This window comes from Scatophagus argus, chromosome 7 (assembly GCF_020382885.2).
Source record: "Scatophagus argus isolate fScaArg1 chromosome 7, fScaArg1.pri, whole genome shotgun sequence".
Lineage (NCBI taxonomy): Eukaryota > Metazoa > Chordata > Actinopteri > Scatophagidae > Scatophagus > Scatophagus argus.
Window position 1 is genome coordinate 12,885,842 of NC_058499.1, and position 16,761 is coordinate 12,902,602.

At 41.4% G+C, this 16,761-nt stretch overlaps 1 protein-coding gene across 1 annotated transcript in view; it reads right to left on the reverse strand.

Moving 5' to 3' along the window:
- igf1ra (insulin-like growth factor 1a receptor) overlaps positions 1-16,761 on the reverse strand; it is a 76,783-nt gene extending 60,022 nt beyond the window's left edge. The window contains exons 1-2 of the mRNA XM_046394398.1: positions 15,233-16,761; positions 6,119-6,682 (exon numbers count right to left, since the gene is read on the reverse strand). Of these exons, the coding sequence (XP_046250354.1) occupies positions 6,119-6,682; positions 15,233-15,338 (670 nt within the window). The 5' untranslated portion in view covers positions 15,339-16,761. The remainder of the gene's footprint in view (positions 1-6,118; positions 6,683-15,232) is intronic.

Here is a 16,761-nt window from a genome sequence, read left to right on the forward strand (position 1 = left end):
CTCACGTGTTGAATACATCCCCCTGATGTTACCTACAGGGTATATAACATACACGGGCCATTTAGAGAAATGTGTTGAAACGCTGGACAGTTACCAAGCACACCCACTTATTCCAGGTCTTTGTGGTGACCCAGTAGAAGGAAGGAAAATCTGAGCATGGTAGAGTGGTGGAGAACACGATGGATCTGATTATTCCATCTTTAGTCTGGTGGTTGTGGGAGGGCGGGAATGAATGATTCTGATCGACATGAGTGCCATCTCTTTGGCACTCACGCTGGCACGATGCCTAAGCTTTGAACAAAATGGAGCAGAGTGCAGGCGAGTAGTTCATGCCGGGTGGAAACATCGGATGTGTGGGCACTGAGTCATGGTGCTGAGTGTGCCCCCAGGAAAGCACCGGACTGTCAAGACTGGAATTTGAGCCCTTTTCTTCTCCTGTCCCTAAAACCACAGGACTTTGATAAGCTTCAGAAAAGCCATTAAATATTTAGATGCGTCTTCGTCATGTCTGCTGCTGGATTTTGGTTAAACAAAATGACTTTCAGATGTTCATGAGAACTCAGCCCACATCACCCTCAGACAAATGCAAAAAAAAAACAAACAAAAAAAAGACTTCACCTACATCAATATCATCACAATTTCTCTTCTTCTTACTGCCACCAAATAGCTGCTGTGCTGCCCTGCACATGTAGACTGCACAAACAGCCAGTGCTGTGTGTATTTCCCCCTCTTTACCCCCTCACAACTGCAATGACTAAGCCAACAGGAATTTCTACCTTATATACTTAAAGGGGCAGACTTATTCCACCCAACTTACATGCAACCATACACGCCTTACACCTAAATTATCAATAAACCCAGCTCTTAGCCAGTACAGTCGGAGCACAATTTCTGCACCGGTCGATCTTTCCTCAACTAATCTTGACAACAACAAGGATAAGCTATGTGGGAACTGCAGAAATCAATTTACCAAAACCTCTGAGGGAACAGGAAGCTCAGGTTTCTCTCTGTGCTAATTTATATAATCAAAAGATTATTATCAAGAAAATGTAAATTAATCAGAAGGTCAGACAAACCATCAGCAGGGACAACAGAAATCAAAAAAACGTTAGCGATTAGTCAGCAGGTAACTATGCTGTTTTCAAAATAAACCTTGCGATATTGTGGAGTTTTTGGTAGCAAGAAAGAAAGAGAAACCCAAAGCACTCTTCTGGGAAAAGTGTAAAAGCCTTAATTCATGTGTCTATTTCATGGTGAAATCATTAAAAACAGACAGTGTGTGTTAAAAAACAATGCTGATGAAATGCCCACATATAGTGTCTCACCTTTTAACCTTTCAACATGCACCATCTATGTTTAGAACAATTTCACCATTTAATACCCATGTGAAAAAACTTAAAATAATTAAATTGATCACAGTATTGTCTGTATATCTAAAACATGACATAGCTAATTCCTAATTGCCACAGACCTTTTATGGTTCCAAAACTATTAATAAAACATCAGAGAGCAGTTTTAATTACGTGCACTTTAATTTAATTTTGAGTCAACCGCAGACGCACAGTTATGGTGCTGTCAATACTTACTGGTGGACCAAATTTTCTTTAAAAAGTCCAGCTTTTTAGATTTTCTGAGAAAATTACTTACCCTTTTCTAAAAAAAAAAAAAAACACAATTTATTCGTGACTCATTATTAATAATTCATGTCTTAAGTAGCAACCAGTAAGCTAAAGATCGTATGGGGACGCAGTGACAGACCAAATAACACTTTGCTGGTTTTGGTTCTTTCGTGACAATTTCTTGACAAAATTATATTTACAACATTGCCAGCCTCATCCTTTAAACTTTATTAAAAGATGTCAAACAGCAGAAAAAGCAATAAAAGAACAGAGAGCAGAAATCTGCAAACAGTTACAGAATAAAATGTTGTCCGAACCTACAGTTGCATCCTCTAAATGAAACTGTTTTCCCCTCCTGTGAAGTGGGCCGAGGTCAGAGCACACACAGGCGAGATATCAAGTGGGGCTCTGGCAAGAAGGGAGTAAACATGTTATCAAATGCAAAAGTCTCCTGGGCCAGTGGAGGGCTCTCCCAGCTGCAAAGAGCTTTCCCTCCGCTGTGTTTCTTCTGAGTTCAGTACAAGGACACACAAAGCACAGACTGCATGTGGCACAACAGGACAGCAGGTATCCTTACATCAAATTTCACCTTATCTAAAATGCAAACTGACCCCACACCACTTTCAACAAGTACATCTCACTTTCGCTCTTAAAAAGCAAAGACATTTCGAGCAGGTGGGCATTTTTGATTCATTAAACATTCTCAGACAGGCATGACTTCTGACATTTATCAATATGAAAATACAATATTCAGGACACAATGTTCCTTAAATTTAGACAGCACAAGGATGTAAGGTCGAGAAACTAGACAAGAGTGCCTGCGAGGCTGAGCATACTGGAAGTTAATATTCAATCACATAAAGGAGACATGTGATCTCTGTGAGGACTAGCAAGTGTGAGAATGTGTGCCTCCCTGTGGAGCTATGAAGACTAACCTGCCTTGAGACTGGGCATGGATAGCATGCTTTCCTACTTGCTTGCCTAATTTTAAAAGCCTTTTGTCTATCTGGCTTTGCCTCAGGTCCAGGAGCAGAAATCAGGCCTGTCTGCAGCAAATACAGAGACCTGAGGAGGCTATCTGATGCAAACTGGACACTTGGGATCCCCCAAAACTCAAAGCAAACTGTGAGTGATGTCAAAGGATCCAAGGCCTGGCGAAACAAGCCAGTTGGCTGTGACCACCGCAGTGATGAGAGAATGTCTCAGACAAGTAAACAGTGGGGAGATATCTGACAGCCGGGGCTGTTAACAGCCGCTGATAAGCCCTGCAGAAAAGAGTGAGGTGAAAATAGAGGAGGAAACACCAGCAGACAAACTGACAAGGACAATCAGAGATGAGATCCAGCATGAGGCTAAACTAAGTGGAGAATGCTACTGAGGAAGAAATGGACACACAGCATGTACGAAGAGAGGAAAGCAGAGGCGGGGAAGGCAGGGAGGATTTCCAAGGAAGCATGGGGGGGCAAGAAAGCAAGGGGAGTGAGGGGCATTTTTTTTTTCAACCCTCCGAGTGCTGTGCTTTAGTGAGAGCTTGCCGTTGAAGCTTGTATACTTGACATTTGTCTGACATTTCCCCTCAGTGCCCCTCCTCCTGCTTACGGCTCCTCAGTCAGGGCCTCTCTCCGCATCGCTGCCTGCCACTAAAAAGCACCCAGAACCTCTGCTCCAATCTGCACTTCCCAACACGGTCACTCCCACTCACTTCCATCCAGCCATAAGTGCAGCATTAACCTGGCTTATTCCATCCAGCAATCATATTTACATTCACCTTTGAGGAGACTCTAATCTAAAACATCCCAAACTGTTGCAGCGAAATAGTATCTGATAGGTGGACAAACATGTGGAAAGAGGAGTTTTGTTATTGCTTCACTGTGCACAAGAAGGCCCAGAGGCTAAAGCAGTGTGCTAGGCAGACAGCACTCCCTCCTCATGTAGTGTAATTAAAGAGGAGACCAGGCCATATTGACTAGAAAACCACTGAATGCCCTTGAAGGAACATCTATACTGGAGAAAAACAAGGCAATTATGCAGAGGGGTGGAGGGAGTAGAAAGGAATCCTAAGCAGGAAAGAGAGAGAGAGGTAAACACATCAAGCCTTTAAAAACCAAAGACAGGGTGAGAAATGATACCTGTGCACGAAGCCTGGAATATTAACAAAACTCACTGCTCTAATCTGGCTTCATTTTGCCCTATTATTGCATCAGTAACTCCTCCTTTTTTCCACTGTGTATCCCCCTTCGGAGCCCTTATCTGCAGCCTTGAGACCCCAAGGCCCTGTAGATGAATACATTAACCCTGACCTCTGCCTGGGCCTCAGAGAGAAGTGAAACGGTTCAAACAATCCGCTGCTCGGCCTCTCAAGTCCAACATGTGAGAGCAACAGAGGGTTTCACAGCAAAACATCACAGTGTCTCCTGTGGGAAGAACTGACGCGACTTGAAGGCCATCGCAGCCGAATGCACCGTTAACAATGCAGATTTTTTTCAATTTGAACAAAGATGTGAAAACTAATTTTAAAAAAAACACACTGCCCATATATGGATCAAGCAATCAAGCTGCAGCAGATCAGTGAATCTAAGAACAAACCGAGGCACAAAACACCATAAACACCATAGCTTTTCTATAGACACAGATATGGTCACCAGGGAAAAGCTGGATTTCCACTATTTGTTCTGAGGGTCCCGAGGGGTGAAGGAGGGTGGTGTTTGAGACTTCTAACTGACCATGGGAGCTGTACACAGGTCTTCAATAGAAAAGGGCTGCAGGAACATTTTCCCACCATCACTTCCCACAGATGAGAGGACTGAGAAAATGGGACAGAGCGGGAGTCTGAAAAACATTTATCTGTACGTATTTTATTTGCTCCACTGAGTTATGGTACAGTATGGATATTTACACGCCAGGGGAAGGCAAATACAAGAGGCCAGTGTGTTAAAAAATCTATGCAAAATAAACAAATAAAGGGGAATAAGTGCTCAACACTGAAACTGTGGCACTGAAATCATCCTCGCAAACGCACATAAACAACATTTGTATGTGCTGTTTATCAAAGCGGCACAGCAAAAAAAAAAAAAAAGAAGATAGAAGGTCATAACTATGGATCTTAGCATCTAAAAGGCCTTACAGTAACGATTCCTATACATACACCAATAACATCTAGAACATGAGCTGTTGCGAGGTGTTTTGAAAGTGTTTTCATATACATATGTTAACATCCTTTTCTGATTTGTTTTTTACCGCTGTTTTCAACTGAGATTCTGCGTTGTGTGTTACTTTTAAGTGCAGTATGTGGAGGAATTTGAGCCTCTGATAAAAATGATCAATGGACCTTTTGTATATTAATAATCTATGTGCCCCTGCCTGCAACATTAAAAAAACATATTCACAACTCTGCCCTCCGTGTTCACAGAGAAAAGTTAAAAAAAAAAGCATGGATGGCTATGGCTATAGGAAACAAAAGAGCTTGGTATCTTCAAAATAGCTGCGTGAAAAGCAATACGAGCAAGAAACAGATATGATATTTTTAAAAAAATGAATGTCAGAAAGCAACAAAACATTTCAGTAGAACCCTCATCAACAGCTCGGCTTTATCTGTATGTGTCAAACAGGCTGCGGGAGTATGATACAAAGGCTTGAACTGCCTTCTACAGCACTTTTGAAGAAGCATGAGACAGCTGATCGGCGTGTCCCAATTTCTAATCAAAAAGCACAAGCTGTCCCTCACTCTGAAATCTGAGAGAAAAAGAACGATATGATATGATATGATATTGCTACAAGCTGCTGCACTCTAGACGAGCTGAACACAGGCGACAAATGCACATAAGCGAAAGAATTCAAAGCTACAGATCAAGAGGAATTTAAATTTCGATATATATAAATAATATGACCCTCCTCTGAACTGTTTTAAAAAATGCATGACCCTACCGCTGGGCCGAAGTTAAACAAGGATGACCCTCCCCCAGATTCTTCAATATACCCCTTTTCATAAATTGCAAAAAGTCCCTAAGGCAAATATTTAACTGACATGGTCCAGACAGGTAGACTAGCTCATTTCTTGGCAGAGCAACTTTAACCTCAACTGAGTATGCCTTTCTAATACCTGGTGCTCTATATTGCAGCCATCCTTCACTCCACAAATAGCCTGATCTAAAGACAAGGTCTCTATAATGAACAGAGAGGAAATGTTTGCACTGGCCCGTGGACAATCCTGCAGCCTGGCGGAAATGAAGGAAAAACACTGCATAGATTCATGGGATTTGTTCACTGGCGAAAAAAAAACGCACAATCTCAGAATGTTTACAAGACTGGAAACCACCTACCAAGATCAAAAGTCACATTTACTGTACTTGCATCACAAAAAAAAAAGCCCCCGCAAAAACACTGCCGCTATTAAAACATATTTAACAAACACCACATTAGAAGCATTCCACGCTTTATTCTTTCTCAATACTATCAGCTGGGGAATAATATGAAATAAAATGCATTCAAATTCAGGTTACCTTTCTGGCACTGGTTGGAGGTCCAACAGCGGTAATCGTAGTTGTCATTGAACGACGTCCTCTGACAAAGAGGGTTATCCTCCATGATGCCCGGGCAGACATTGTCACACTCCTTTGCCTTCTTATTCCCATTGATAACGTTGTTGAACTCAGCGTCCATAATAAGAGACCAGTCCACCGAGTCCAGGTAGCACAGCTCGGGGTTCTTTTCAATCCGCATAGCTCCCCGAGTGATGTTCCTCAGGTTGTAGAGGCCGATGTCCTTCAGGCTGTTCATCTCGTAGATCACCAAGGCGTAGTTGTAGAAGAGATTGCGCCCGCGGATGACACTCAGGTTAGGGAAGAGCATGCTGAGACTGTCAAGGCCCGAGACGCGAAACAGCAGCAGGTAGTCGGTGATGACGGTCAGCTTCGGGAAGCTGAGGGAGCGGAAGACCTCCTGGTTGATATTGTTGGTTTTGTCGTTGATGAGGAGGATCTGCAGGTAGCCCTCCACCACCGTGCAGTTCTCCAACCGCTTGAACTCGCTGATCTCATTTCGGATATCGATGCTCGGACCGCAGACTGGAAGACACAGACACACATGAAAGATGTATCTTCATTCTCTTAATCAAGACACATGGAGTCACCATATGTACAACAGAGCGTTAGAGATTTTCTTTTGTATCTGAAAGGAATGAACCAGACGTGTTTGGTGGGGAACACAGTAGTGCTACATATAGATAAACTTGTACATTACTTTTGCCAAAAGATTTTAATTATTATAATCTTCTTGAAGCTTATAATCCTTTGAGTCTGAATGGTAAGGCATGTGCTTTGCTGGCAACATGTCATATACAAATAAAACAGAGCTCTGGTAAACGCACCATGTGCTAGGACAGCATGTTTCTACAGCGGTATAGAAGAAGTTAATGTGTGTTCTGAGTGTTCCCTCCAGCAGGTATTTTTATTAACAAAGGAAAGATATTATCAACAGGGTCAGCTGGGTTGAAGACACAATTGATTTAGGAAATTGTTACTTCATTTCACACTGAGGTTGAAGTTGACATGTTGATACACCTTGTGTCAATCATTTCAGGTGCAAACCCTGCATTTTTCTGTAAAAAATTTTGTGTCTGTCACCTCAGATAACTCCAGTGTTTGAACAAGCTATTCCTCTGTGCTCGGAAAACAACACTTGAAACCACAGCGCCTGGAGCGTTCTCCAGCACCCCACACAGACACAGACACGCACACACACACATACACACACACAAAACATTACAACAAAGACACTATTTATTATTGATGACAATCAACTCTCCCTCTAATCGTGCCTATCAATTACTACACCTGGGAATTAAAGGTAGATGATAGTCTCATAATGTTATTGTGCTCTAATGCAGCAGTTCCATAACCTTTTTGTCTGATGTACATTCACAGCCCTATCAAATGAGCTTAAGTACCCGTTTTTAAATCGACAAACGTCATGTTCCAAACATATTAAGTGTTAATTTAAATAATAACATGAAAGTCAATATTGTTACAGCAGTTTTTCATGTAACTGAAATGTCACTGTTTGTCAGCTTCATCAAGTTTGAATTTGTACCATTTGGGAGTGGCAGAACTATTTTAACTACTTATTCACAGCTTTTAGCTGACTATTTTAACCATTTAACCATAACATTAATCTTTTAGCATAAACCATTTATCCATTAATTTTAGCTAACTGCTAAACTAGTAACTAGTTTTCATACACTCTCAACTCCTGTACAGTGTTCAGGTGTGACAGCTGATTCAATATATGGATGTAATCATAATTTCTATTGTTTTGTTTTGTTTTTTTTAATTTGTTGAGCTACTCCAAAGTCATAGCTACTACAAACAGCAAACCTACCACATGGAGCACAAGTATTTCTGCTCTCATGTAACAACCAATAAGCTGAAATGTCCTTCTGTGAAACCTAACCACAAAAAACCTCTAAAACTCCCCAACAAAGCAATGTCTTAAATATTTATGAAACAGCAAATGATAAATGATTCATATAGTTAAAGAATTTAAACATACAGGTTTCAAATTATTCTGAACTGTCTAAAAGAAGGTCTACCGGTCAGCACAGAAAACGCCTTGACATATGAGCTCCTTGGTTAAACCTGTTATGTTCTTACAGAGGCTTAGGATGCCGTCACAGTGAGCAACACTGTCACAGCGCCTGTCCAGTGAGAAAGACATGCACATTTTCAACAAGTGACTTTGATCCTTGTCAAAACACTAATCATGGCTAAGGGATAAAGTAAAGAGCTAAACTGTTCCTAGTCCCAAAATAAAACACTGTGCCATCAGAGCGTCTCCCTCAAATGGCAAAAATGGTTGCAGAAATCATTCAGAAATGAAATATGTGACCTATCTTTGCAATATATTCAAGCTCACAATGAGTATTTGCTCTCAAAATGTCCTGTGAGTAAATTAACTCCACTCCACTAGAGACAAAAAGGCCATGTTTGATGTTCTTTGTTCAAACTATTCCATCCAAAATAGAAGCCGCATTGTTTATGGGGATGAATGGGCTATATTTGCTCCTGTCAGGGTGTTTCAGTTCTCCAAATTTAGAACGGAAAAGAATACTCCAGTAGAAAATAGTATTTGCTTTCTCCAATCAACACCAATGCCCCTGGGCTCCACTTGTGAGCCATCGAGCTGCATGTCCTCTTTGTTTCATTGAGAATTTTCTTCCAGCTTCTCCAGCAGCCGGAGAGAGAGAGGGAGGAGGGGTGGAGCCACTCCAATACAAAGACTAATTTGTTTGTTAGTAAAGAGAAACTCTAGGCCCCACTTCCTGATGAGGGCATTAATAAAATCAGGGGGCGTCTGGCCAGAGAATGGAAGCAACAGGGGAGGGGGGAGACAGAGATACTGTGACAGATGAGAGATAAGGTTTCTGCCAAAGCCTAGCTATCTGAGGCCATCCTATTGTGTAAAACCAAGACAAACAGAAACTGCTACAGGCATTACATGTTTTTCTGGTTTTTAACACCAATCAGATATTCCTACATCTTTCAGCATTACGTGAAATTGATTTATACTCAGAAAAAAAAGGAGGCAGGGAAGAATAGAAGAAAAGAAGAATGAAAGTATAAAAGAAAGACCTCCTCCTTGTGATTCCCTTGTTCTACTCATTAGGCATGTTAAGTACCAGGAATTCCAATCATTTCCCTGGAAAAGGATTGAGTAGGACGTTGCCTCAAACTAAGCCCCCCAGGCTTCTCTGATTCTTACCAGTCAATCCATTTGTTATGAAGACCACAATGCACAAGATTTTGATACCAAAGCCATTATTCATTGTTACATACATGCAAAAATTACAGCGTCAACAATAATGACCTAGGAGTGGATGTGGATATTTTAGCACCAATGTCCACAGAGAGGGAGAAGACCATGAGTGTCTGTCTCTCCCTCCTGTCTCTCTTTGCTCTTCACACTGCTGAGTAAACACACATATCTCCACAGCGTAATGGGATCCATCGGCTCATGTTTATGATTGATAAACTTTGCCCTGGCCCTCCGTGGAAATGTCATCACACAAACACATACACACCATGAACGCGTGCACACACACACACATTCAAACATGACCCCTGTGTAAATGTGGCATACTAAGCCAAGGCTAATTGTCCCTGTTTACCTTAACATCACAAAAATTCTGATTCAGATTCAGTAAACATGTCCTCTGTGCAAATAAACTCAATCTCAGTTTTGGCTGAAAGTAACATGAGACTGAAATCTGGACGTTCAAACCACACGTCCTGCTGTTTATCAAAAGGCCACAGACTGAGCATTGTGGGAAATCACATAATTGTTCCCCAACATGGGGCTGTAAACTCCAGGAAGGTTAATAGGAAGATTCCTCTGCAGAGTTGAAGTGTTCTCCACAATAAACAGGGCTGCAACCATACTTTCAATTACATAAATATATATATATATATAAACAGACATACATACATTCCTGAGTTTTGCTTGAATTCTTTCACACTGAGACAGAATTAAAAAGTGCTGTAAAAAAATGCTGTATTTCAAACATTTTCCAATCAAAATACATAGAAAAGAAATATCCTTTCATTATGTGACCTCACTCAATTTAAAGCTGACACAGGACTGAAACTTTCTGGCTTCAAAGTCAGTATTTAACTACTGAGAAATCATAATTATCACACCACAACGAAAGTGTGAAAAGTTATATACACCGTTTTTATTTTTAATCAAAGGTGTCTGTTCACAGGCCATCACAAAGCACCTGCTTTTATAATATGTATAACAAAATTTGTTATACAGGAAATAATTAACTCAGACTAATTAAGGCAAGCATTGCATTTACAATTGCTATTCATTTTGAACCATAACAACCAGCATTAGCACCAAAGGTTTGCCACTAAAGTACAGTTCCAGCTGAAGCAGTCACTGTGTGGTCATATCCCCTCACACCTGCCACATCAACTGGCCCTAATCCCCAGCATACTGGAAGTCATCTGACCAACGGTCTGGTGGGCCACTTCCCCTCAGCAGACCTTACTTCAAACACAGTGGCTCAGATATCACCAAAACCCCAAACAGTAACACTATACTCCCCATCATAACAACGCTCACACAGAGACCCCCCACCCGTCCCAAAGTGAGGGAAGAGGGCAGGAGGTCACATACTCTGTGTTTACATGCACACTATTTATCTGGTCACAATAAACAACCGCATTAAATCTACTGCTCTGTCATAAAATATGGTGTGCAGTGACCCGATTTTTATTAAATGGTTTGTTTGACAAAAGGTTAACGTCGGTGTGGACGCTTACAGGACACCTGCTAAATCAGAGAAGAAAAATAAGGGGACTTTATAGGTGTTTAAATTTTAAGTTTAAATAGTGATGGATTTATTACTTACGTTTGTACATTGTGGCATAAAATCCTTTTTGGAGTCACCCCAACACTACGGTTCCTGTTTGTATATTCAGTTGTTTGTGAATAGAAACACAAGTTGCCATCAAGTTCACTCAATAGTCTCAAAGGAAAACACATAATCAAGCAAATCTGGGTGTTGTACCACATTCACTGTGAGCACACTTAATCTGAATTGATCTTCAGGGCTGATCTCTTCAATTCAATTCTATGTTTAGGCCTACGTGTCTATTTGCACAAAAACATTTACAAGAATTTTGTTTCCTGCTTATTTTGAATGCTCTGTTTTTGCCAAGCTACTTATTTATACTACTTGTGCGAACTGTGACTTACTTTAACAAGGTTGACTGAACTACTTTGTGACCTCATTGTGATCTAATGTTTACATTTTGTTCTGAATTGATTGTTTTATGCTGGAATTTTAATTCCTGACCAATTTGTTGATTCGTTTAAAAGGTATCTAATTCCTGTTCATTTAGATTTTATTAATAAAGAACATTTAAGTAAATTTATGCATTCATTTTTTGCAATGTTAATAAAGCAATGTTGAGCTCGATGTTGTCCTACACTGAAAAAAAAAGGTCCCAGTCTCTTCCACACAGTAAGGCCTACAGGTTATTAATTAAAAATTGGTATTGGACTGGTATTCGGTATCGGTGGATATCAAGTCTGGGGACTGGTGCATCCCTGAACGATTAACATGAAACAATGAAAAGCCTGTTGCAAAGATTCAAGAAACACCTCTGAAAATGCATAGCTGATGAATTCTCCACTCAGGACAGGATCCACGTTCAGTTCTTGATAAACAGCTTTCAACTGATATGGCGAGTGCCATCCATTAGAAGAGCTAACATTTGCAATCATCTCACAAATTGTACAATACTTCATGGGCCATTAAACCGGCAGCCCATGATGATGTATGTGTGGCTGGCCAGAGACTGCATTTGAGCAAATCCAATGACAGGCCACTTGAAATAAAGTGTTTAATTAAGCATTGTAAACCTCAGCTGGCAGCCTGGAGGAGCTGTAGGACAGCATTTGACTACATTCTCACAAACTAGCCCAGTGACACACTTTCACATCCTTACACAGGGGCATGCCACTGACTCAGGCTGTCACGCTGAGTGCTGCAGCAATACACACGGAGAGTTGCACGATAAACTCACACGCACGCACGCACACACACAAACACACACACACACCACAGGACTGCGAACACTCACAACGCTTTCTCGCTGGGGGTGAGACAAGGCGTTCTTGCATCCAACTGGGCTGGTAGTGGGGGGAAGGGAACGCAGGGTGGAGGGAGGGAGGGGATGGGGGTGTATGTAACCATGTAGGCCCAGTCACATGATGCAGTGGGGCACCTTGGAGTGGACTGACAGCAGTCATATCTGAGCAACTTGCACCATCATGACAAGGAGAGCTGAACTAAAACACACCATCCCCCAAAGGGAAAGGTAGGATGGGTGCCTGTCAAACGCAATGCTTGCTGACGTTTGATTATTTAAGCCGCCATTCAAGTTTTCTGGAGCAACATGCCCCTTCATAAATAACTGAACAGAAACACTGATGTGGCCTCATGGAATGGGACAGAAGGTGCCTGTACTCACACAACCCCTGGGCTAATGTTGTTGGTGACGTATCTATTTATAACTCTAACAGTAGCGGTGCCAAATGATGAAGTTAAGCGCATCACTCTGTACAGGAGAGCGCTCCATATGAATGGTAAAAGCCAATAAAACATTTCCCAAACTCTCTCCTCTCCCAATCAGCAAAACCAAGTCTGTTTCTCTTGCAAGTGTATTTTTGCACATTCTATTTCCAAACACCAAGCCTGTATCTCCCTCGCGCTCTCTCTCCCTTTTTAGAGACTTGTTTGCTGCATACTTGGAAGTCATGGCATGGAAAGTTTACTGTGGTGGAGAGTTAAAAGGGTGCTTAATTACATTTTATTGGTGTGGACAGATTATCAAAGGAACGAAACAAAAAAAAAAGATGTTTTAAACCCCTGATGGAATGCTTGGATATCTGCAATATTCCACAAAGTATTCATGGAAGCTTAAATTTTTTTAACCTCTGTGAACCCAGTAAAAATCATCTCTGTGTGATAAACTGGTGAGAGCCCCATCCCTGCCTTCATATTCACCACAGTCTTTGTTTGTGCACTCTTTTGTTCTGGAAGGCCTGATGTATTATACAAAACAGAGAGTCAAGATCTGAGAGCAAACACTTGTCTCCCAGCTGCGTTCATGGATGTTTCAACTGGCTCAAGAAGGTGCAAAGAAATGCACCCCCACTTGGCTGCAGTCAGACCAATAAGACTAAGTTTTTCCTTCCGTATGAATGCTAATGGAGCTTAGCCCGCACGCCTCCTTCTCATGCCAAGTTGCTTCCATCCTCCCACATATCCTTACAGGTAACGCACAAATTGGTGCAACGGAAGTGACATGAAAATGCTAAACATAAACACACATACATCAACAAACCAAGCCAAGCCACCTAAGTTACGCACACACACAATCACAACCCCTGTGCTCAAGGTGGAGAAGATGCACCAAGTTTACCAACTGGTGGGTGTGACTTGTCAAATTAATACATCATTAATACATAAGGATTTTGACATAGTTTTAGAGCAGAAGTTAGCTAAAAATGTCTTTTATGGACAGAAAAACAAAGAACAATGCTGCCTGCTTATGTGGACCACATTCTCATCTGCTACCTGTTTCAGCATAGGAAACTTACTTTAACTTATATAACTTTTTTCTTTTTTTTTTACTTTGTGTGTGATAATTCACAGGCAACATGCAGGAATTGGTTAAATCGACTCTATAATCTAGTTAGCGTTGGCTGAAAGTTTTTTTTTGTTTTTTTTTTCCCCCAGACAGATTAGGTATTAGCCTACCTTTATCTCCAGCATAGTATTTAGAGAGATCCCACTGAACAGCCAAAGACTGCACATCATCACCTAGCAGTTACAGAAAATAAATCTATTGGCTGTATAAGGACCAATGACAAGAGAGGTGACCCTCACTGACCCTAACTTGGCACTGACAGGAAGGTCATGTACACATCTGATATAGCCTGCTCAGAACTTCACCAATACACTTATGAGCCTATTTTACATTTTAAATGTAAAGGAACCGAGCACTGAAAAGGCAACAATGGTGAGAAAAGTAAAGACTTTTTACAAAAACAAAAGCTTATAAATTTTTAGTAATTCTATGAGAAATTATTAAGCTTTAAATGTTTGGTTGCCAAACATTAGAGAGAAAAATGTTAACAGAGAAAATAAAACTTTCAGTACTGAAATGATAAATAACCTTGCCTACTCTTGGATGTTTTTCTCAACTGGTTTAGAGTGTCAGCTATCATTTGTCGTGTTTCATCAGTATGAAAGAGCTCTGTGTTAAGACTTAATGGCAAACACACCTAAACTCAGGTGCTCCTGTATTTTAAGGCTCGCATTAATTAACACCGCATAGCTGTAGACAGTCATGTGGTGGTAGGTTTACAGAAGGCGTATGGAGATAAAATGCGATTATCTCTGACAATATTTTTTTGTGTTGTTGACGACAATCGGCTGTTGTGAGTCCCCTAACTGCATGGCTTTTTAAGAAGCGATGGTTTGTCTGATATTTAGGCTGTTAGTGCGCAGCGGCGCCACACCACGAAATGCAAAATGGCCACATGGTCGTAGTAACCTTCAGCTCTGCTCCCTGGCTTCATCCCCTGCTTTCTGGGCGCCTGACGTGAAGATTACGGCAAAAATGTGCTCTGTATCTCTATCTGTTTCTAAAAAAAACCAAACAAACAAAAAAAATACCAACAACCCCAAACTGCTTCGTCAAAATGAGGCTATGTTGCGCACACTAACACAGATTTTGCGTAATTGTGTTCACCCAGTGACGGGCAGCCGTAGCCTACCACATGGTCTTCTGCTAATGTACGACTGAGAGCTGTCTGCTCGTGAGGTTTGTTGGACTGATAAGTTCTAATATTAAAAGGTATTTCCCCACCGTTTTTAAATAAATTGATTCTAGCACATTATTCATCTCAAAAGACTGCTTTTCCAAGAGGATAAACTGGGTTGCAAAAGCCACATTACGTATTAAGGTCAATCTGTAACTTCAACAAATCCATATAGATATCTATATCTATACATATATATGTACTTATAAAATACTTACTCTCTCCACATGTGGAACAGATGCAGATGGTGAAGACAGACAGCATCAGACCCCCAAACAAGGTCGGGCAACCCATCGGTGTGTCAGATCTCATGTTCCTTAACATTATTCCCTTCTCCGGGGGAAAAAAGGTAGGGACCAAATTTAAAGAAAGTAATAAAGTCGAACACACTGACTCCCACAAAGAAAAAAAACAGCCTTAATATGAAAAAAGGAAAAAATAAATGTATCTGTAACCCAGAAAGGGTACTCTGTTGAGGGGTTTGTTCTAAAAAATATATATTTTTATATATAAATAAATGTGTAGAAATCGTTGTTACGGGGAATTTCGTTGAGCAAAAAAATACTAAAACAGTCTGCTATTTTTGACAATCACAGGACACTTTGACGTCGGCTGGTATGGCACACAAGCCAGTGATTTTACTGGATAAATGATGGTAATCCCCATCTTCAGTCTCCATCTCTTGAAATCAGCAGTGCGCGTACAATGCGATCAGGCCTGGTAATAACAATCAAAATATCAGACCAAATGGTATTATTCCCCTATACCACCATCGTAAATTAAAGCCAGTATCGCCCGCGACAATCCCCTGCGTGAATGACTGAGTCTGAGAGGAGGAGTGGGGCAAAAACACGTCCAGATCCACAGGGGTGGTGGCTGGGAGGTTGAAAAATGAATGAAAAGCCTTTTTTGCCTATGCCATTCAGCCAGCACAAGCTCTCGGTTCCCCCAGCAAGCAGCCCTGGCCTGCAGTGAGAAGTCGTCTTTTTAAAAACCAATTTTCCAGCTCCTCGGGTCGGACTTATCTCTGCCGTCAGTCGGGATTTGCAGCTGAAAGAAAACACCAGACTTGTGCCACGCAATGGGTCTCCAGCTAGACGACCTCGGTTGGGGTGGGAGGGAGAATATGTCCAAGGAGTTGCCCTTTTACGAGTGTTTCTTCTTTTGCCTTTTATTCTCATTAAAATAAAATCGGAAGAAAAAAAAAACTCCCGGTGGATGAATGTCCAGAGGCTGAAATCTCACGGTTCGCCCTCGCTTAACGCAGGCTGTGGGTCTCCGCTCCTCCGTGGAATCTCTGCTGTAAACAAGAGTCGGCTTTTCTCACTCAGAAACACATACGGATAAGGTGGCCGGGAGCAGGGCTGAAAATCCGGAGTGGATTACGACTCGGGATTTCCCCAAATACCACTACACCCCAACAAGACGCACAGGGTGCGGTGGTGTTGGACCGCACACCCCCAACTGGGTGTCTCTGGTTGCCAGTAAGGGTTTACAATATGCGGGAATATCTTTATTCCAGGTTAAATAACCTCCAGCGCTGACGCAACTTAATGTGTTCTTTATTCAACTTTGAAACCCTGGATGGATCTCATTTTTGGACCAGAGTTGTTCTTTTTGTATCATTTATCAGTGGTTTTAGCTATCAGACCACACGCAGTTTCTGAATACTAATAAAGGATGGCAGGAAGGTTCACAATCATTCTGTTTGAGTTGCATCTTAGAAGTCAGTGGCTCCCAACTACGG